The sequence below is a fragment of the Triticum aestivum genome, chromosome 3B (assembly GCF_018294505.1).
Source record: "Triticum aestivum cultivar Chinese Spring chromosome 3B, IWGSC CS RefSeq v2.1, whole genome shotgun sequence".
In the NCBI taxonomy this organism is placed as follows: domain Eukaryota; kingdom Viridiplantae; phylum Streptophyta; class Magnoliopsida; order Poales; family Poaceae; genus Triticum; species Triticum aestivum.
In genome coordinates, this window is record NC_057801.1 from 108,569,698 (window position 1) to 108,592,213 (window position 22,516).

The 22,516-nt window shown below is 44.3% G+C and overlaps 1 protein-coding gene across 1 annotated transcript; it reads left to right on the plus strand.

Moving 5' to 3' along the window:
• The first annotated feature begins 12,703 nt into the window (after positions 1–12,703).
• On the plus strand, positions 12,704–16,837 carry LOC123068888 (BTB/POZ domain and ankyrin repeat-containing protein NPR1). The gene is made up of 4 exons (XM_044491570.1): positions 12,704–13,351; positions 14,747–15,494; positions 15,669–15,863; positions 16,265–16,837. The coding sequence occupies exons 1-4, from the start codon at positions 12,815–12,817 to the stop codon at positions 16,516–16,518; spliced, it is 1,734 nt and encodes a 577-aa protein (XP_044347505.1). The 5' UTR covers positions 12,704–12,814; the 3' UTR covers positions 16,519–16,837.
• The last annotated feature ends 5,679 nt before the right edge of the window (positions 16,838–22,516 follow it).

Consider the following 22,516-nt stretch of genomic DNA (forward strand, 5'->3'; position numbering starts at 1 on the left):
GGAAGCAGCAATCTCTTAATGCTAGAATGAAACCTGGCCCTGCTTTTGCTACTTCACCTATCTATGTTACTGATAAGGATTATGAATTCTCTGTTGATCCTGAAATAATTACTTTAGCTGAATCTGATCCTTTTTATGGCCATGAATCTGAAACTGTTGTGGCACATCTTACCAAGTTGAATGATATAGCCACCCTGTTTACTAATGATGAGAAGTCTTGCTACTATTATATCCTTAAGATATTTCCGTTCTCATTAAAGGGTGATGCTAAGACTTGGTTGAATTCTCTTGATCCTGGTTGTGTGCGTAGTCCCCAGGATATGATTTATTACTTCTCTGCTAAATATTTCCCTACTCATAAGAAACAAGCTGCCTTGCGGGAAATATATAATTTTTTGCAAATCAAAGAAGAGAGTCTCCCACAAGCTTGGGGGAGGCTTCTCCGATTACTTAATGCTTTGCCTGATCATCCTCTTAAGAAAAATGAAATGCTTGATATCTTTTATAATGGACTAACTGATGCTTCCAAGGACTACTTGGATAGTTGTGTTGGTTGTGTTTTCAGGGAAAGAATAGTCGACCAAGCTGAATTACTATTGGACCCTTCCTGAGCCAATTCCTGAGGCAATTCCTGAACCAATTGAGCCAACTCCTGAGCCTATTCCTAAACCCACTCCAAAGAAGAGAGGAGTTCTATTTCTCAGTCCTGAAGATATGCAAGAGGCAAAGAAATCAATGAAAGAAAAAGGTATTAAAGCTAAAGATGTTAAGAATTTACCACCTATTGAAGAAATACATGGTCTTAATATACCGCCTGTCGAAGAAACACATTGTCTTGATAACCCGACATAGGTAGTAAAGGTAAATTCTCTCTATAGATATGATAAAGTTGAAATCCCGTCTACTAAATTTCATAGCCCATGCTTAGATGAATTTGATGACTTTATGGCTAGGCAAGAAAGTTTTAATGTTTATGTTGGTAGAGAATGAAAGAATAATTCTTTCAAGATAGGACGCTTGAGTGATTATATGGCTAGAGTTAAAGGTGAACTTAAACTCATTAGCAAATATGCTTCTATGGTTACCACTCAAGCTGAGCAAGTACTTAAAGCTCAAAGTGATTTGCTTGATGAATTAAATAATAAACATGACTTTGCTGTTAGAGTGGCTACTAGAACCGGTAGAATGACTCAGGAACCTTTGCCTGAAGGCCACCCTAAGAGAATCGAGCAGGATTCTCAGAGAAATAATTTAGAGGCACCTAGTTCTTCTAAAAAGAAGAAAAAGAAAAACGATAGGACTTTGCATGCTTCTAGTGAACCTATTGTAGACACACCTGAGAATCCCAATAATATTTCTATTTCTGATGCTGAAACACAATCAGGTGATGAACATGAACCTAGTGATAATGTTAATGATAATGTTCCTGTTGATGCTCAACCTAGCAATAATAATGATGTAGAGATTGAACATGTTGTTGATCTTGATAACCCACAATCAAATAATCAACGTTATGATAAGAGAGACTTTGTTGCTAGGAAGCACGGTAGGGAAAGAGAGCCATGGGTTCATAAACCCATGCCCTTTCCTCCTAAACCATCCAAGACAAAGGATGATGAGGATTTTGAGCGCTTTGCTGAAATGATTAGACCTATCTTCTTACATATGCGCTTGACTGATATGCTTAAAGTAAATCCTTATGCTAAGTATATGAAGGATATCATTACAAATAAAAGAAAACTACCAGAAGCTGAAATTTCCACCATGCTTGCTAATTACACTTTTAAGGGTGGGATACCAAAGAAACTTGGAGATCCACGGGTACCAACCATACCATGTTCCATTAAAAGAAATTATGTTAAAACTGCTTTATGTGATCTTGGAGCCGGTGTTAGTGTTATGCCTCTCTCTTTATATCATAGGCTTGAATTGAATAAGTTGACACCTACTGAAATATCTTTGCAAATGGCTGATAAATCAACTGCTATACCTATCGGTATTTGTGAGGATGTGCCTGTGGTTGCAAATGTCACTATCTTAACGGACTTTGTTATTCTTGATAAATCCCGAGGACAATAGTATGTCGATTATCCTTGGTAGACCCTTTTTGAATACTGCAGGGGCTGTTATTGATTGCAACAAAGGCAATGTCACTTTTCATGTTAATGGTAATGAGCACACGGTACACTTTCCGAGGAAACAACCTCAAGTTCATAGCATCAATTCTATTGGAAAAAGTCCAACTATCATTATTGGAGGTTTTGAATTTCCTCTCCTTACTGTCAAGAAAAAGTATGAAATTCTTATTATTGGGGATGTTCATATCCCCGTTGAGGTAACTTAGTGTTATTCGAAATTTCTCCGGTTCCGTGTTATTCGGAATGAGTTTATTAACAAGACTTGATCAACCTTGTTAGTGGATTCATTTTGATGATCATGAGATGGATGAAACTAGAAGGCACAACCTTCTGTACCCTCTTTTTACTTTCTGTTATTTAAAATAAATAAAGAAAAAATAGTATTATCTGTCTGTTTTCTGAATTATCCATGTAATAAAAAAATATCCCGAAAATAAAAGTGCTCCAAATGCCCTGCAAATTTAGTATGATTTTTTATGGAATATTTGAGGATTTTAGGCACTGAAAACACTGCAGGAGGGGCAAGCACCAGGTCACGAGGGTGGAGGGCGCGCTCACACCCCCTAGGCGCGCCCCCTATCTTGTGGGCCCATGGTGGCCCCCCTCCACTTATTCCTGCAGTCACACACTCCATCTTCTTCCCAAAAAATCCCCATCCAGCTCAAGCACGAGTTCTAGCTCATTTTGTTGCGATTTTCGATCTCCTTGCTCAAAGCTCCATTCACAAAACTGCTTTGGGAGATTGTTGCTTGGTATGTGCCTCCTCCATTGGTCCAATTAGTTTTTGTTCTAGTGCTTTATTCATTGCAAATTTTTGCTGCATAGGTGACCATGTTCTTGAGCTTGCATGTTAAATTTATGAGGTCCCAAGTAATTCTAATGCACGATATAGGCTCTAGGCACTTGTAGGAGTAGTTGCTACCAATCTTGTTTAGTTTTATTCACTTATATTTTGAAGTTACTAAAATTTCAGAAATTTTCCAGAAAAAGAAATATGTCTAGGAGAATGTACCAAGGTGGTTCCTCAATAAAGAAAGGGCCCAGGCTTGCTATGCGTGAGCAAGACGATGAACCATCAAGGGACGCAAAAGTGCGAGCTTGTGAGTGGCCATCAGACGATTTTATGGTCAATGCAGGAATTAAGGATGAATTTGACGCATATGTGTGTAATGCCGATCTTGAGGACTTCTTACAAGATAAGTGTCCTCAGTACTATCAATTGGCTGATTCATTTGTGAGAAGGTTTAAATATAAATGTTCACGTAATTCTCAAAGTGTCATGTTTGATATTTATGATAAATCTTATACCATGGACTTAGAAGATTTTACAACTGCTTGCAAACTCCTGCAGTGGGCCAATGTTAATGATCCCCACAAATCTAAATATAAAGACTTCCTTGCTAGTATTACTGTGGGAGAATCTAGGGATATAGCACAAGCTACCATAGGGAGAATTCATTTTCCTGCTATACATTATTTTGCTCTCTTCATTGGTAGATGCATTAATGGTAAAGATGAAGCATGTCATATGTGTGTCCCTGATCTTTGTGTCCTCAAGAGCGCTGTGTTAGGTAATAAAGATTACAACTTGGGGGCAATAGTTGCATGTAGGTTGCATAATAATGGTAGGGCTGGAGATTTATTTGGAGGAATTTATGCGACCCGTGTGGCTAATTATCTTGGTATAGCCCCACGAGAGGGGGATATGGTGTTGCCTCCTGCTTATTTAGATTATGACGCGATGGTCAAACATCGTTTTCTTTTGAGGAATAAACAATTCCTCCAGTATCGACTAATCTTTTGACAGACATAGCTCCGTCCATGTTACTCTCCCTGCTCCTTTCCTTTTTGATTACCAGGAAAAACGAAGATATGTTGTTACCAGGGAGGAGGCAGCTGAACACGAGGGGAGAGCGGAGGCGGCTCGCCAACATGCCGCAGCTCAGGAGGCATTTGCTGCTGCATCTCAGTATGACCCCAGTTACAACTACGGATATCAGCCAGGCTACCCTTGGCCTTAGACCAACTTAGGCCAAAAGCCTAAGCTTGGGGGAGTACGTATTTCTCACCGACTTTACATTCATGTTCACACACTATTCTAGCTGTCGGTGCTCATACTCTTTCATTGTATTATCCATGCTAGTTTAGTTTTCTTTTTCTCGCTTTCTTCTTGTGTGTTTGATAAACCTTAAGAAAAACCAAAAAAATTAGTTAGTTTAATTTCCATGCTTGTAGTAGAAATTAAAATGAAAACCCAAAAAGATTTCTCATTCTTCTTCTTACTTGTTGGGAGCTTTACCGTGTAAATAGTTTTATTTTCTTTTCTTTCCTTTGGGGGTCGAGAGTAGAAGACCATATTGAAAATGTTTAGTGGCTCTCATATGCATGATTGTTTATTTAACTTAGAGCCCATATTACTTGTCTTCTCTCTTGAGTTGAATGCTTGCAGATTCCAGCTTAGTCCAATGCACATGCACTATTATTATTATACGCATCGTTCGGTCGTGCAAGTGAAAGGCAATAATGACGATATATGATGGACTTATTGAGATGAAAAAAGCTGGTATGAACTCAACCTCTTTTGTTTTTGTAAATATGATGAGTTCATCGTTCCTGATTCAGCTTATTATGAAGTAAACATATTTGCAATGACATTTAGAGATTATAGTTGCTTGTGCCATGCTTAATTAGCTATGAGTTATAATGGTTTACCTTGCGTGCCAATATGCTATTAAAATGATTATGATGTGGTATGATGGGATGGTATCCTCCTTTCGAATGAATTGAGTGACTCGACTTGGCACATGTTCATGCATGTAGTTGAAACAAATCAACATAGCCTTCACGATATTTATGTTCATGGTGGATTATATCCTACTCATGCTTGTACTCGGTGTGAATTAATTTTAATGCATGTTCATGACTGTTGTCGCTCTCTCAGTTGGTCGCTTCCGAGTCTTTTGCTAGCCTTCACCTGTACTAAGCGGGAATACTGCTTGTGCATCCAAACTCCATAAACCCCAAAGTTGTTCCATATGAGTCCACCATACCTTCCTATATGCGGTATCTACCTACCGTTCCAAGTAAATTTGTATGTGCCAAACTCCAAACCTTCAAATGAAATTCTGTTTTGTATGCTCGAGCAGCTCATGTTTCAACTAGGGCTGTCTGTATCTTCCATGCTAGGTGGGTTATTCTCAAGAGGAGTGGACTCCGCTCCTCATTCACGAGAAAGGACTGGTAACCGGGATGCCCAGTCCCATGATCCAAAAAGATCAATATAATTAAACAAAACTCCCCCAGGGCTGTTGTTAGTTGGAGGCACACGTTGTTTCGAGCAAGCCTTGTTGGTGGTGGGGGAGTATAAACTTTTACCATTCTATTTGGGAACCGCCTATAATGCATGTAGTATGGAAGATATCGCCATGACAGTGAAAGTATGCCGCTCAAAATGTTATTCATCTCTATTTTAAAAATCGAGCTCTAGCACCTCTACAAATCCCTGCTTCCCTTTGCGAAGGGCCTATCTATTTACTTTTATGTTGAGTCATCACCTTCTTATTAAAAAGCACCCGCACACTGTCATTTGCATTCATTACTATTGGTTTATATTGGGTATGACTTGACTGGATCTCTTTTACCATGAATTACAATGTTTAGTCAATCCTTAATCTTTAAAGGTGCTCTGCATTTATGTTTTGCGGTCTCAGAAAGGGCTAGCGAGATACCATCTTCCTATATTATATTATGATTGTTTTGAGAAAGTGTTGTCATCCGAGTTTTATTATTATTGCTCGCTAGCTGATTATGCCATTGATATGAGTAATTGTGAGACCTAAATGTTATTGTGAGTATGGTTAGTTCATATTACTTGCTCAAAACTTGAATGCTGGCTTTACATATTTACAACAACAAGAGCAAACAGAGTTTGTAAAAAATTTTCTTTATGACTTTCAGTTTATCAACTAAATTGCTTGAGGACAAGCAAAGGTTTAAGCTTGGGGGAGTTGATACGTCTCCAACGTATCTACTTTTCCAAACACTTTTGCCCTTGTTTTGCACTCTAACTTGCATGATTTGAATGAAACTAACCTGCACTGATGCTATTTTTAGCAGAACTGCCATGATGTTGTTTATTGTGCAGAAAACAAAAGTTCTCGGAATGACCTAAAAATCCACGGAGATAAGTTTTGCAAAATATAAAAAATACTGGCGAAAGAATCAAGGCCAGGGGGCCCACACCCTGTCCACGAGGGTGGGGGCGCGCCCTCCCCCCTGGGCGCGCCCCCCTGTCTCGTGGGCCCCCTGCTGCTCCACCGACCTCAACTCCAACTCCATATATTTCGTTTCGTGGAGAGAAAATCAGAGAGAAAGTTTCATCACGTTTTACGACATGGAGCCGCCGCCAAGCCCTAATCTCTCTTGGGAGGGCTGATCTGGAGTCCGTTCGGGGATCCGGAGAGGGGGATTCGTCGCCGTCGTCATCATCAACCATCCTCCATCACCAATTTCATGATGCTCACCCCCGTGCATGAGTAATTCCATCGTAGGCTTGCTGAACGGTGATGGGTTGGATGAGATTTACCATGTAATCAAGTTAGTTTTGTTAGGGTTTGATCCCTAGTATCCACTATGTTCTGAGATTGATGTTACTATGACTTTGCTATGCTTAATGCTTGTCACTAGGGCCCGAGTGCCATGATTTGAGATCTAAACCTATTATGTTTTCATGAATATATGTGAGTTCTTGATCCTCTCTTGCAAGTCTATAGTCACCTATTGTGTGTTATGATCCGACAACCCCGAAGTGACAATAATCGGGATACTTCTCGGTGATGACCATAGTTTGAGGAGTTCATGTATTCACTATGTGCTAATGCTTTGTTCCGGTTCTCTATTAAAAGGAGGCCTTAATATGCCTTAGTTTCCACTAGGACCCCGCTGCCACGGGAGGGTAGGACAAAAGATGCCATGCAAGTTCTTTTCCATAAGCACGTATGACTATATTCGGAATACATGCCTACATTACATTGATGAACTGGAGCTAGTTCTGTGTCACCCTATGTTATAGCTATTACATGAGGAATCACATCCGACATAATTATCCATCACTGATCCAATGCCTGCGAGCTTTTCACATATTGTGCTTCGCTTATTTACTTTTCCGTTACTAATGTTACAATTCCTACAAAACTATTATCTTTACTTTTGCCACTGTTACCATTAATATCATACTACTTTGCTACTAAATACTTTGCTGCAGATACTAAGTTATCCAGGTGTGGTTGAATTGACAACTCAACTGCTAATACTTAAGAATATTCTTTGGCTCCCCTTGTGTCGAATCAATAAATTTGGGTTGAATACTCTACCCTCGAAAGCTGTTGCGATCCCCTACACTTGTGGGTTATCAACCATTATCGCCGTCACGGCGAAACCCTGGTGAGCTGCGACGCGAGTCGACCATGAGAACTTCCACCGTGGGGTCGCTGCTCCCGCGCTAGGAAAGAGTATTCGCGGAGCCAGCCGAATGGTCCGTAGATAAATTCATCGGGCTCGATCGCCGCGACTTGAGGGGTGCCCGACTGGCGGGCGACTGCATGCTTCACCCACCGCTGGATCCGCGACCGACCGGATCTCTTGCGGCAGCGTCCAGCGGAGTGAGTGGATGATGCGGGAGCCAACCGATACGGGGTCGACGGCTGCCGCAGAAGGACACCGCAGGCACTCGCATGGAAGTGCGATGCCCTGCGGATCGGAAGAGCCTCGACATCGAGGGGGGCTTGTTGAATCCAGGCGAAGTCGTCGGCGACAAAAGTGAGCACGCCGAGTCGGAACTCGCGGCCCATAAGCAAACCACCGCTGGAAACCATGTTGATGAAGATCGGAAAAATTGCAACCTCACCGGAAGTTGCCAAGACGCTTTGCCCCACAGTGGGCGCCAACTGTCCTGGTACCAAGTCTGATAGTAAGAGTAGGGGGTACGTATGAGGAGGCAAGGCTCTAACTACGGCGAGGTTGTACACACGAGTTTACGAGTACAGGCCCCTCTCGGAGGAGGTAAAATCCCTACGTCTCGGTGCCCTGAGGCAGTCGACTGGAATATGAGGGTGTGTGTTACAGAGGGTGTGAACCCTTGTGCCAGAGGAGGGGGGTGGATTATATAGAGTGCGTCAGGACGCCAGCCATCCCCTGTTACAGGGTTAAATGTACATTAAGATAGGGCGTTACTGGTAACGCCAGCTATAAAGAGCTATTAATGATCTTTAAGACTACGGAGTGAACGCCTGACCGTTGCCATCCTGAGTGACTCTAGGTCTTTTGCACTCCAAGTGGTTTCTTGTATAGTCGAGTGACTTTGTCTTGGTCGAATGGAATTGGGCTATCCGAGTGAGGTAATTGGTCGAGTGGATTGTACTCCAAGGTTACTTCAGTCGGTATCTCTTGTTACACTTTGAATGTCCTTGATTCTAGGGTAGTGACCTTGTGTAGGGCATCTAGGTCAGGCCTATGACCCTACCCTAGGTCCATGGCTTCATCACCCCCACCCTTGTGGGCCCCTCGTGCACCTCTTGACCTAATTCTTTCGCCTATATATACCCATATATCCCCAAACCAACAGGGGCATCCATGGAAACACTTTTCTGCTACCGCAACCTTCTATACCCGTGAGATCCCATCTAAGGGTCTTTTCTGGCGTCCTGTCGGAGGGGGATTCGACCATGGAGGGCTTCTACATTAACACCATTGCCCTTCTGATAAAGCGTGAGTAGTTTACCACAGACCTATGGGTCCATAGCTGGTAGCTAGATGGCTTCTTCTCTCTCTTTGATTCTCAATACCATGTTCTCCTCGATGTTCTTGGAGATCTATTCGATGTAATACTTTTTTGCAGTGTGTTTGCCGAGATCTGATGAATTATGGATTTATGATCAGTTTATCTATGGATATTATTTGAATCTTCTCAGAATTCTTATATGCATGATTTGATATCTTTGTAATTCTCTTCGAACTATCGGTTTGGTTTGGCCAACTAGATTGGTTTTTCTTGCAATGGTAAAAGTGCTTAGCTTTGGGTCAAATCTTGCGGTGTTCTTTCCAAGTGACAGCAGGGGCAGCAAGGCACGTATTTTATTGTTGCCATCGAGGATAAAAAGATGGGGTTTTCATCATATTGCTTGAGTTAATTCCTCTACATCATGTCATCTTACTTAATGCGTTACTCCGTTCTTTATGAACTTAATACTCTAGATGCATGTTGGATAGCGGTTGATGTGTGGAGTAATAGTAGTAGATGCATAATCATTTCGGTTGACACAGACGTGATGCCAATATCTCAAACGGAGGGAAATACTTATCTCTACTTTGCTGCATCACCCTTTCCTCTTCAAGGGAAAAGCAACGCAAGCTCAAGAAGTAGCACTAAGACAATGTTATCTCTTGTTCTAGGTGCCCCCACCCACATATATATAGGGGGGAGGGAGCAACAAGGAGGCACCCCAAGTAGGACAAGTCCTACTTGGGGTCTTCCCCCAATTTGCGCCCCTTCCTTATTTGGAGTGCGGGACGAAGGAAGGAGGAGGTGGCGCCCCCCCCCCCTTTCCTTTCTCTCCTGAGGAGGGAAAGGCAGGAGGGGCCACCCCTCCCCTTTCCTTCCCCTAGGGCCAACCAGCCAAGGGAATGGGCGCACCAGCCCTCTTGTGGGCTGGTCTGTCCCTCTTTGGCCCATAAGGCCCATACACTTGCCGGGGGTGCCTGGAACCCCTTCCGTTGACCAGATGAGTACCCGGTGCACTCCGAAACTATGACGGTGTCCGAATACCATCGTCTTATATATCAATCTTTACCTCTTTACCATTTCGAGACTCCTCGTCATGTCCGTGATCTCATCCGGGACTCTGAACAACATTCGGTCACCAAATCATATAACTCATATAACACTATATCGTCAACGAACGTTAAGCGTGCGGACCCTACGAGTTCGAGAACTATGTAGACATGACCGAGACACCTCTCTGGTCAATAACCAATAGTGGAACCTGAATGCCCATATTGGTTCCTACATATTCTACGAAGATCTTTATCGGTCGAACTGTTATGACAACATACGTAATTCCCTTTGTCTATCGGTATGTTACTTGCCCGATATTCGATCGTTGGTATCTCTATACCCAGTTCAATCTCATTGCCGGCAAGCCTCTTTACTCGTTCCGCAATACATCATCTCGTAACTAACTCATTAGTCATTTGCTTGCAAGGCTTCTTATGATGTGTATTACCGAGAGGGCCCAGAGATACCTCTTCGATACTCGAAGTGACAAATCCTAATCTTGATCTATGCCAACTTAACAAACACCTTTGGAGATACCTGTAGAGCATATTTATGATCACCCCGTTATGTTGTGATGTTTGATAGCACACAAGGCATCCCTCTGGTATTCAGGAGTTGCATAATCTCATAGTAGAAGGAATATGTATTTGACATGAAGAAAGCAATAGCAATAAACTGAGCGATCGTTATGCTAAGCTAACAGATGAGTCTTATCCATCACATCATTCTCCTAATGATGTGATCCTGTTATCAAATGACAACACATGTCTATGGTTAGGAAACCTTAACCATCTTTGATCAATGAGCTAGTCTAGTAGAGGCTTACTAGGGACATAGTTTTTGTTTATGTATTCACACATGTATTTAAGTTTCCAATCAATACAATTCTAGCATGAATAATAAACCCTTATCGTGAATAAGGAAATATAAAATAATAACTTTATTATTGCCTCGAGGGCAGTTTTCCTTCAATGAATGGTATCCTAGTCAACTTCTCGGATGCCTCATGGGCCTGAAAACATGTCAATCAAGTTCAGTACTTGTTTTGGCAAATTTTGTCCATGTTTCGAAGGTGTTTAACATAATTTATTGAAGTCCACATAAGTCAGGTAGTTTAGTACATATAGTTTTGACCAAATAAGCGCTCACGCAAATACAACATGCTACCAGGGTTACAACTGCCATCGCTGGTTCCCCTCGCCTTTAGGTGCCTTCCGACACCACCGAGGTGGGGGAATCCCAGTTTGTGATGTATGTAGTGTTTGGTCACCCTAACATTAGTTAGGGTTAAGTTCAAGTGTCTAGCTGGTGGTGGTGAGATGTTGTTGTGATCGGCGACGAGGAATAAATTATCCCTATCCTATCCTATCCTCATTCAGGCGATGTTGTTTGGCATCGACGGAGAGCATGTGGAGTTTCAGTCAGGGACAAATTATTAGGCCTCGTTATTGTCTAGGTGCTCAGTAACGCCCTGCGGAGGGGATGATGTCGTGGTGTTTATTTTTTTTCTCCGATTCCTTTTTTGCCCATTGAAGCTCAACCAGATGGGACTTCATTAGGGAACTTGCGAGGTTTGTGTCCTCTTCCTCTGTCTGGCGGGAATTGGGATTATCTTCTGTCCCTTCTTGTCGTCAAGTTCTTCAGGATAGCGGTCTATCTTGACTATGACCATCGACGTCTTCTGGTTTACATCGATGGCTTTTCAGCCGCTGCTTCTTCAAGCTCCTGAGTTTCAATAAAACTACTGTGCCGAGAAGAAGGCGACAACAAGCTTTTCTAAAATGCAGTGGTGAAGCTACACAAAAATACTTGTGTGGGCCAAAGCAGGCCAAGTAGAAGGAAACTTGTTTTTCCTTCTCTCTCAAAAGCCCAGTTTTATCTATCTCTACTCCTATAAAAGACTTAGTTGATGATGTTGTGTGTCTGTCATGTGTCATTTTTTACCATTAGATCTGCATCTAACGATTGTGAGGTAAGTTGTGACCTTTTGCAATAATAGCTTACTTTTCTGCTCCAATTTGCAGAAAACCCCTTAGTATCTTGAAACCAACAACATCCCTCCCTCACTTCATCAAAACAGCCCGATGAATATATTTTGTACGAAACATAATATATTATTTAGTGATATATGTATATTAAATTTAGAGCGTCTTCTTTCAAGTTTGTGAACAAGTATTATTCTACTTTGAATCCCTTGCAATCGCATGGGTACATTGCTAGTACTCTTCAATGTTTAGGCCATCGGATGGGTGGGTCATATGCCTCTTGGCCTTATTATAGCTCCGCCAGTGCTGCTATAAAGCAGAAGGAAGATGGTGATTTTTTCTTCAAGGACTTTTGTTTAATTTCTTACTCACTCGGTCCGGAATTACTTGTCGGAGAAATAGATCATATTGAAATATTTTAGTTCTAAATACATCTATTTTTATTCATTCTACGACAAGTAGTTTCGGACGGGGGAGTATTTTTTTAAGGACGTTCTGGTTAGGGCTGGTTTTATTGTATGCCCTCCGCCCTTCTTGAAGAAGAGAAGAATAATTTGTGAAAGAAAATAACGGAGCGAAATACCGGTGGCTCCTGGCCGTACCCGACGGCGACAAATACGCCGGTCAACGGCCTGATCGATTTGCGTCGGGCCAAATTGCAAGATTGCCATGAATCCCACCCTCGTTTAATTTATTTGTTTAAAATCTACAAAAATGGTGTGGCTCTTGGCTTTGATATTAAACCTCCCTTTGGCGAGCTGCGCGTCTCGCTCACTTCGACTTCCTCGCGCCTTCGCTCCCACCAACTGGCCGCTCTCCCGACTCCCGAGTCGCACGCGGCCGCCGCAACAGCAGCGCCAATGGAGGCCCCGAGCAGCCACGTCACCGCCTCCTTCTCCGACTGCGACGACAGCGTCTCCATGGAGGACGCGGCGCCCGACGCGGACGTGGAGGCGCTCCGCCGCCTCTCCGACAACCTCGCCGCCGCCTTCCGCTCGCCGGACGACTTCGCCTTCCTCGCCGACGCGCTCGTCGCCGTGCCGGGCGCGCCCGACCTGCGCGTGCACCGCTGCGTGCTGTCCGCGCGGAGCCCCTTCCTGCGCGCCCTCTTCAAGCGCCGCGCCGCCGCCGCCGGGTCGTCCGGCGGCGTGGAGGGGAACCGGCTGGAGCTCCGGGAGCTTCTCGGCGACGAGGTCGAGGTCAGGTACGAGGCGCTGGAGCTGGTGCTCGACTACCTGTACAGCGGCCGCGTCCGCGACCTCCCCAAGTCGGCGTGCGCCTGCGTCGACGAGGGCGGCTGCGCGCACGTCGGCTGCCACCCCGCCGTCTCCTTCATGGCGCAGGTCCTCTTCGCCGCATCCACCTTCCAGGTCGGCGAGCTCGCCAACCTCTTCCAGGTCCGCCTCTCCCTCTCCCCTTCTCCTCCATGATGCTTTCTTGGTTTCAGACATTTATTGTGCTTGCTGGGAATGCATATTTGCGCGCACGTTCTTGTGCTCAGACAGCAAGGTTTAATGCTGTCTTTTCTTTCTGCACGCGGGGACATTTTCTGTATGCGGCAAAATGGGCTTAGATCCCCTTACCATTTCTGCTAAATTTAATCAATTTCAGTACTTCTGAAAAATAGCGTTAAACATTGGTTAGTACTAGTACGTTTTGTCGGTAGCAATGAGGAGCTTGTGCTTATCATGTGGTGATCTTGAAATTGGTGAAGTTGTCAATGGAAATTGTACAGTTGGGACCTTGAGGTGCCGTGTCATTTTGATGCTATCTCAAGGATTCTTGTTCTGATGTTTTTTTTTCTTGGGGAAAAATGGTAATTGTTCATTGCTCAAAGAATGAGTGGTGTCAATATGGTACATGCCCCTACTTATATTTTTCATCAATGAAATGCAGTTCTTATGAAACTGTACAAATCTAGGTTGCATTAATGCAGACGTTTGGTACATATACAATACAAAGGAAAGCATGTACAGCACCTTTCCCCCGGATATAATAGGAAAGCATGTGCACCACCTTTCCCCAGACAATTCACAACACCGGGAGTCTGCGACAGTATTATATCGTCTGTTTTCTCACTTAATAAAGTTTCGGGTGTCAGTGTGTAAAGCGCCTAATATTCCTAATGTTCATAAACATATTTGCTCCACAACTCCTTAATTTCCATTAGGATCATCTATTAATGTTATTCTGAGCAGGAGTGTTTTGATAGTGAACGCCCTTTTTAGGTAACCAGTCATCAATCCATGGATCTGTGCATGATATAAATGTTTAGATGGAGGTTCACTGTAAAAGATTTTATAACCAATTTGTATTCTAATGTACTTGCGAGCATTTGAAACACATAAAATTACTTTTGATAGGTTACTTAAATATATGCAACTTTGATGCAGAGGCTGGGGGTAATAAAATCTTCCATTTTCTATTTTTTGAAATACTTGTTGACAGGGCTGTAATCAAATTGGGTTAATCAATGTATGTGTTTGTATTCTTAAAATATTACTTATCAGATTAGACCGTTTATGCGTCTATATTCTTATCAATCCGTATGGCTGTGTCGAGACTTCGGATTTTTATGTATTTTTTAGTGATGATATGCTTTTCCTTCTTAGCTTTGTCATACTGAGATTTGTGTTTTAATAATTCTGACTTCGCTGCAGATGATTTGCCCGTGTATCGTTTGATGCTAACTCTCGTCGACTTGCTACTTGTAACAGTTCTCTATTGTTCTATTGTTTCATGTTTTTGAGAAGCGAGTACTAACCCATGTTATGCCCTTCTTTTCCATGCAGCGGCATCTCCTTGATTTCCTTGATAAAGTTGAAGTGGATAACCTTCCGTTGATCTTATCTGTTGCAAACTTATGCAACAAATCTTGCGTGAAACTGTTCGAGAGATGCATGGAGATGGTAGTCCGGTCAAATCTTGACATGATTACTCTAGAGAAAGCATTGCCTCAAGATGTCATCAAGCAAATTACTGATTTACGGATAACTCTTGGATTAGCTTCACCCGAAGACAATGGCTTTCCTAACAAACACGTAAGAAGGATACTCAGAGCACTTGATTCTGATGATGTGGAGCTTGTCAGGATGCTGCTCACAGAAGGGCAGACTAACCTTGATGATGCATTTGCATTGCACTATGCTGTAGAACACTGTGACTCAAAAATTACAACAGAACTTCTGGACATCGCACTTGCGGATGTTAATCTCAGAAACCCAAGAGGTTATACTGTTCTTCACATCGCCGCTAAGCGGAGAGATCCTAAAATCGTTGTCTCCCTTTTAACCAAAGGTGCCCGGCCTTCAGATTTTACATTTGATGGAAGAAAAGCAGTTCAAATCTCAAAGAGACTCACAAAACATGGTGATTATTTTGGGAATACTGAAGAAGGAAAGCCGTCTCCCAATGATAAATTATGCATTGAGATATTGGAGCAAGCTGAAAGAAGGGATCCACAACTTGGAGAAGCATCACTTTCTCTTGCATTGGCTGGTGACTGTCTTCGTGGAAAGTTACTGTACCTTGAAAACCGAGGTAATATTCATCTACATATGGTGTAGTGTTCAAAATTAGTTGTTTGGTTGGATTTACAGTTGGTGGTGTTTTGCATGTGAAGTGAAGCTTTCCACGGGCAATTAGCAATGTGTTAACCTTTTTTTTATTCTCTTGGAAGTTGTGTTTTCACACAATTATTTTCATGCTTTGTAGTTGCTTTGGCAAGGATAATGTTTCCAATTGAGGCAAGAGTAGCAATGGACATTGCTCAAGTGGATGGTACTTTGGAATTTACCCTTGGTTCTAGTACAAATCCACCTCTGGAGATAACAACCGTTGATCTGAATGATACTTCTTTCAAAATGAAGGAGGAACACTTAGCTCGGATGAGAGCCCTCTCCAAAACAGGTGAGGCACAGCTTGCGTTTTTATCTTTTGGTTGTTCTGTTTTTAGCTTTCTAGATTTTTGTTCCTGCCTTTTCCTTTTTGTGTTAGTTTGCTTGTAAGACCCGTTCCATGTTAGCGATTTCTTCTGGTACAAATGACGCAGACTTGGGGGGTGTGCTCAAGAAAGAAAGAAAAATATCAATAGGATTACTGGTGTAGATAAGGTTGAAATCCCAGATTTTATTCTCTCTCCTGTTAAGAACTGAAGAGTGAACCCAAATATGTACACATACGAAATGTTAATTGGTGGTCGAATTGCTAATGATTACTCTCGCATGTGTGTGCGCGTGCATTCAGCTATAAGATGACATTTTACCAAGCTTATGTATCTGGACTAACTGCAATCTGAATGTTTATACCAGTTGAACTCGGCAAACGTTTCTTCCCACGCTGTTCAAATGTGCTGGACAAGATCATGGACGATGAACCTGAGCTGGCTTCCCTCGGAAGAGATGCATCCTCCGAGAGGAAGAGGAGGTTTCACGACCTGCAAGATACGCTTCTGAAGGCGTTCAGCGAGGACAAGGAGGAGTTTAACAGAACGACAACCCTTTCATCTTCGTCATCGTCGACGTCCACTGTAGCAAGGAACTTGGCAGGTCGAACTAGGAGATGAGCACCCTGGCCCATTCTTGCCATATTGATAGCTGATTCTTTTTCCGTCTGAAACTGCTCGCTAGATCTTTCTTTTCTATTTAACGAGTACTATTAGTGTAGCATCATCGTCAGATATGATGAAGCTGTTGGCTTTGGCCCTGTAAATCGCCTAGTTATGCTCATTTTTGCTTGTATAGTAACCGTTCTCCATACAGTAATTTGTTGATGGAGCTTATGGATCCATGTAGTAGCAGCCCTTGGCCTCTGACTTTGATGATTGGTGAGAAACAGATGGTAGAACATTAAAAAAAACAGATGGTAGTTTCTGCTTTGCTTGATTGATCTGCATGACTGAATACTAGCACTGCCCCTGTAGTTTATCACTGCCCCTGTAGTTTATCTCTGAAGCATCTACCGCTGAAAAGGACTACTCTGTTTTTACCTTGTTACAGTCGCCATTTTGCTGCGCCTTCTGTCCTACCAGTAGTATTGCCGAAGTGAAATTTATCTTGCTGGACTGAACTACCGAGGCAGAGCAAATTCACCACCAAAAACCATGGAGTAAATTACATCCACGGTACGCTAGGGTTCTCACTTCGTCACCGAAAGTGTCGAAGTTCACCAATTTAAGTTGTCAAAATATCTCACTCTAAGATCAGCATTGACTTCGGAACGCAGGCAGTAGTGGTCCTCGCCGCCGGAACATCGGGGGTCCGCACGAGGGCGCCTGTCCTCGACGTTCCGCGTCCAGTGGAAGTGCTCGACGAGCGGCCACTCCGTGGCGCTGGCTGGCCGCCTCCAGTGGAAGTTCCGTGCCCGTGACCGGTGACCGTGATGCGCCGGTGACCGTGGGCAGCCAGCGTCCAGAGCAGCAGCGAGAGGGCCACGCCGCGTCAGGACGCCACTCCCGCGTCTATAATATCAGACACACATACTTGACAATCATTTCAAATCCCCAAATTATGAATTTTGATTCAAAATTTAGATTCAAATTCAAACATAACAAATGGTCCAAATTAAACCATTCGAAGTAAAACATAATACATAGAAATTTATTGGTCATGAAGCAACCACAAATGCTCGGCTAGATCATCCAAAAGTTAGATTTTTTTCCGATAAAGGATGAATTTTATTGCCTCAAAATGAAGCATCAAGAGAATTCAACCACGAAGAGTACACACCCGGCCTCTGCATAATTAGGATGCACACAGCCAACCCCTACGCACGCACAGAGAAACAAGCCGGCAAATAGCAAAGTTATATAAGACCAAAGCTATGCATAGATGAGGAAAAAGAAAACCCAAGGCGATCTGATCCGTGATCGGCAAACTACAACAATGACCATATATGCACCAACCATCTTATGACATCACATAGACGATGACGTTCTTCGACAGCAACGCCTTCAGGAAGTGAGTGACGCTCAAGCGTCGTCGTTACCGGATCCAACCACTCACGGCCGAAATCTAGGTTTTCACCCTTAAGAACATGTCCGAGCATATCCGAGCAATGCCTTCAACAAGGTAACGACGTATAAACATCGTCATTGCCAGGTATAACCAACTTGGGTCAAGACCTAGGCTTTCACCCCGGAGCTCGAGACTGGGTGCTCGAGTAACAGCACCATCGAAGCCACAAATGTGTTGTCGCCACCACTTTTCTACGAACCCAGCAGCTACATACGATGTGTGACCGCCGCCGCTGCACAACCATCCCTTTGCATCAAGCCACTGTCCATAGATTGCATCTCAGCGTCGAAGTCAACCACTAGATCCGAAGAGAAGAACCCTCACAAAGACCTTTCGATGCCACTGCAATCCACAGCAAGCTCCGCCGCAAGCCAGAGTGGTCATCACGAACCAACACCGATGGCGAATCACAACACTGTCGACTGCCACCTCACCGGAAAGAGCTCTACTCATGCCCGTCTGCTCTGTGCCGACATTGTCGTAGGTAGAGCACAAAAGACAGATCAGCATCGCCGAGGCACGCCCATGAATCCAGCCACCGCCAGATCAGGATCGCATAGCTGCCTGCAAGTGACAAAGGTGCTACACCATGCGACCATTAGACCAGTAGCAGGCTGCCGAGTCCAGGGCGCTCCGGCTATCCCACGCGGACGTATAACATGATGTCGCCGAGCCCTCCATCCGACCGTCCCTGCCGGATCTCATATGAGGCAAAGAGCACGCCAAGGCGCATCTCAAGTCACCATGACAACTAGCAGGGACACCCATCGGCCGGTGTCCTCCTCGCTGCCCACGCAGCCGAAGTGGATCGCCGCCCCTCACAGCCACGTTGAACTCGCGACCTTCCTCGGGGCCGCCGCCCCGAGTTCCCAACACCACCGCCAGAACGATGAACGGGCACCCCGCCCCGAGATCCTGGCTATTAAAAATATGACTCCAAAGGTGGTTTGATGCCACAACTTCTAGAATTATGGTTGCATCTTTACCTTTCCCTTCGAATTGTCCATGCAATGATGTAGGACAATTTTTCCGCTTCCAGTGCATGTAATCAATGCTTTCAAGCATACAGAGAAAGCCATTTGATGCACCCATCTAAAGAACTCTTGCAGTGTCCTCTTCATATGGCGCTTGAAGATATTCTTCTCCGAATATCTCAATTGTAGACTTCACAAATTTCTTCAAACTGTTAATGCAAGTGCAATCTGCCATTCCAATCCAATCATCAATATAATCAACAGGACAACGATATGCAAGCATGCTCACCGCCGCCGAAATCATTCAAAGCACGATGACCTTGTTGATCGACTACATTTCTTCTTTGCACAAAGTATGAGCAATGATCTTCCACGACACGAGCAATGCACAAGAACAAGCCCATTGACACTCGAAACCTTCACCTAATTTTTTAAAAACCGTACACCGGATTCTCTCCAAAATAGTCATCCATTAGTTTATCATGGCCGACTTGCTTACTCCGGTGAAGTACAAATGCCCAGACACCGAACCTCCCACTTCAGCTTCTTGTTTCTCCATCGTGTTTGCATATAAAGCGATCACCATTTCAAGTTCTTCATCCTCGTCCAGACATGAGTCCTCGAAAAACAACTCAATAAAGATCTGCAATGCAAGTGACGGTGTACAATATGAGCACACACAATCTCAACGGTAATTTCTTGGGACATATAGAAAACTTGGGTGAAGAAATTTGTCGAATACCTTGGGGCAAAATGGAGACGAGGCGCTTTTAAGCAGCGGGGGCAAGTACAGGGAGGCGTCCTGGAGGAGGGCGGCACGTTGGGGCCAACCAGCTTGTCCGAGCAGCGATGGGGCAGTGTGGGATGGCGTTGCCGGTTCCTTCGGCCGGCAACGGGTCATCGCGGCGGTGTGGGGAGGCAACGGGGTGGCGAGGAGCAACACGGTGCAGCTGGACGAGGTGGGCCTAGAGACGAGGTTCGGGCGCCCTGAAACTTCAGTGTTGCTATTCGCCAAAGTTTACGGGAAGAATCTTCTTCCCGTAGATGGAGGGGAACTTGTGGGTTGGGAGTAACTTGCAAAATACCACCATAATTGAGGACCCTAATTTCGAAAATCGTCACCTTTTTTTAAAAAAACCCACCACCATTGTGCTGACAATTGTTAGAAAACGCCGATAGGTCGATTAGAGCCGTTTGACGCTGAATCTGATGGGTAGGTCCCATTGTTAGGTTGATGTGGCATGGGCCAAACATAGTGAGGAGACAACTTTAGGTCACCCGACCAACCCCTCCTCTGCCTCTTTGAGCAATTTCCACAAACACCTAGCAGGCATCCCGTCAGCCGCCCAGCTCACAGGTGGCAGGAGCACAACATCGCCGACAGTGGTGCAGGAATGCTCTGTGGGCGACCTTGTGGGCGACCTAGTGCAAGGTGGCGTGGCCGAGCGATGGAGGTTGCGTAGAGAGGTAGCTCCGGACCAAGGTGCCCATGGGGTAGTCGGGGCATGGGGTAGAGCTCGAGCCCGTGCTCTCGGTCATGGTGCCCGGGAGGTCGCGGGCAAGGGGGAAAGAGGGTGAGAAGAGGTGGCCACATGGGATCTTGGCAGCGAGGTAGGAGGTATCGAGGATGCTCCGGTGGCCGTGTGGACGCTGCTGCTGATGCTCGCGTCTCTACCCCCGCTATGGCGCGCCCGTGCTCTGGAGCCGGCGACAGCTCGCACCCTCGTGTGTGGCCGGTGCTGTCGATGCTTGTGCTCGTGCGTGGCCTCCGCCGCTGCTCGCGCTCTTGTGGCTGGCCATGGCCGCTGTTGTTACTCGCGCGATTTCGGCGTCGTCACCACTTACAGCGGGTCCCATATGTCAGAAATGATTTTACCATGTGTTTAGTGATCTATCAGTATAGATTTGGTTGCCTGCATCGATTTTTGACGTGTTTGCATATACTTCTCAGATGTGCATGGCTGAGCAAAAATAGCCTATAAACTATTATCTGCACATAGTTTGGTTGTCTGCATATAGGTTAGCTACATGGGGGGACTAATTTTGATCCCCCATTTGATTGGCTGCATCACATGAGGCGCACACACATGACTAGCTGTTTGGTTGCAACCTGCATTAGGTGCTGTCCCCACTTCTCACTGGTGGCGACCTTACCAAACACGATTAACAATCTCACTCCTAGCTACGAAACAAATTACAGTTCATCCTAACTACTATCAAATGGCAATACATATTATTCAGAGCCAAATGGCTGAATGGGGAAAGTTCATCATCCCTCCTCTTACTCTTCTTCATCTACTATTGTTGCTTCATCCTCCTCTGCTGTTGTTGCTTTCTCCTCTGCTGCTGCTCTCGCTCTTCTTCTTCTTCTTCTTCTTCTTCTTCTTCTTCTTCTTCTTCTTCTTCTTCTTCTTCTTCTTCTTCTTCTTCAGATCCTTGTCCGACCACTGTTATCCCACATCGTATGTGCCCACTCCAGCCTTTTGTTCTTCCAGGCTTTGTTGTCAAATGCCTCAACACCATGGCAACCGAGGTCAAGATCGCCAGGCATCACCTCTTCCTCCTCAGGCACCAATTCATCAACACCCCATTCCAGGATCCAGTTATGCAGAATGCAACATGCAAGAACAAGCTTAACCTGGGTAGGGTAAGGGTGGAATGACTTCTGATCCATGGTCTTGAACTTGTCCTTGAGAGATCCAAATGCCCTCTCAACCGTTACTCTAAGGCCGGAGTGTTTGAGATTGAACAGCTCCTGAGAAGTCCTAGGATAGTTCCTACTAGAGAACTCGTTCATATGGTACCTGGTTTTCCTGAAGGGTGGAAGAACACCTGGTCGACATGCATAGCCAGCATCTCCTAAGTAGAACTTGCCATCAGGGATGTTGAAGACATCAGGAGGACTGATGCTGTCACTGAGTATGTTAGCATCATGTGCTAACCCGTACCGGCCAGCCAACACATATGTGAAATTCAGATCGAAATCAACAGCAGCAAGCACATTCTAGCTTGTGTAATGCTTCCTCCCCCTAAATGCTGCAGCTTGTGACCTCGGCACCTTGGCAGTGACATGAGTACCATCTATTGCCTCAATGCAATCCTGAAATGGCAATACAAGATTGTGTTAGTGCTCACCTTGAACTATCCAAGCATATCAAGCAAAGAACTACATACCGCAGTGCTCACCTTGAAGTATGGATACCATCTTGGGCCTGTGAGAATCTTGGTAGGAGCCCGGCCAGTTGGTGACTTGATCATCTCTCCTCTGAGCTCCTCAACAACATACAACACTTGCTTGAAGTATCTTGATGTAACATCCCAAATTTTCAATTTGGAATGTTATACATATATCATCATTGCATATCATATTTTATTGCATTTTGGGTTGATCCTAGAAATTCTAAGCAACTCAAGGACCCTCGGAGAGAGTTGGGAATTTCGTTATTTTCATATTTGAGTTTTCTCGAATTTTGAAAATAGGATCATTTGATTTTATTTATTTTTATCTTCAATTATTTCGATTATAAAAATATGAGAGAGGGAATAAAATGACTTTCCCAAAATAAAGAAATAT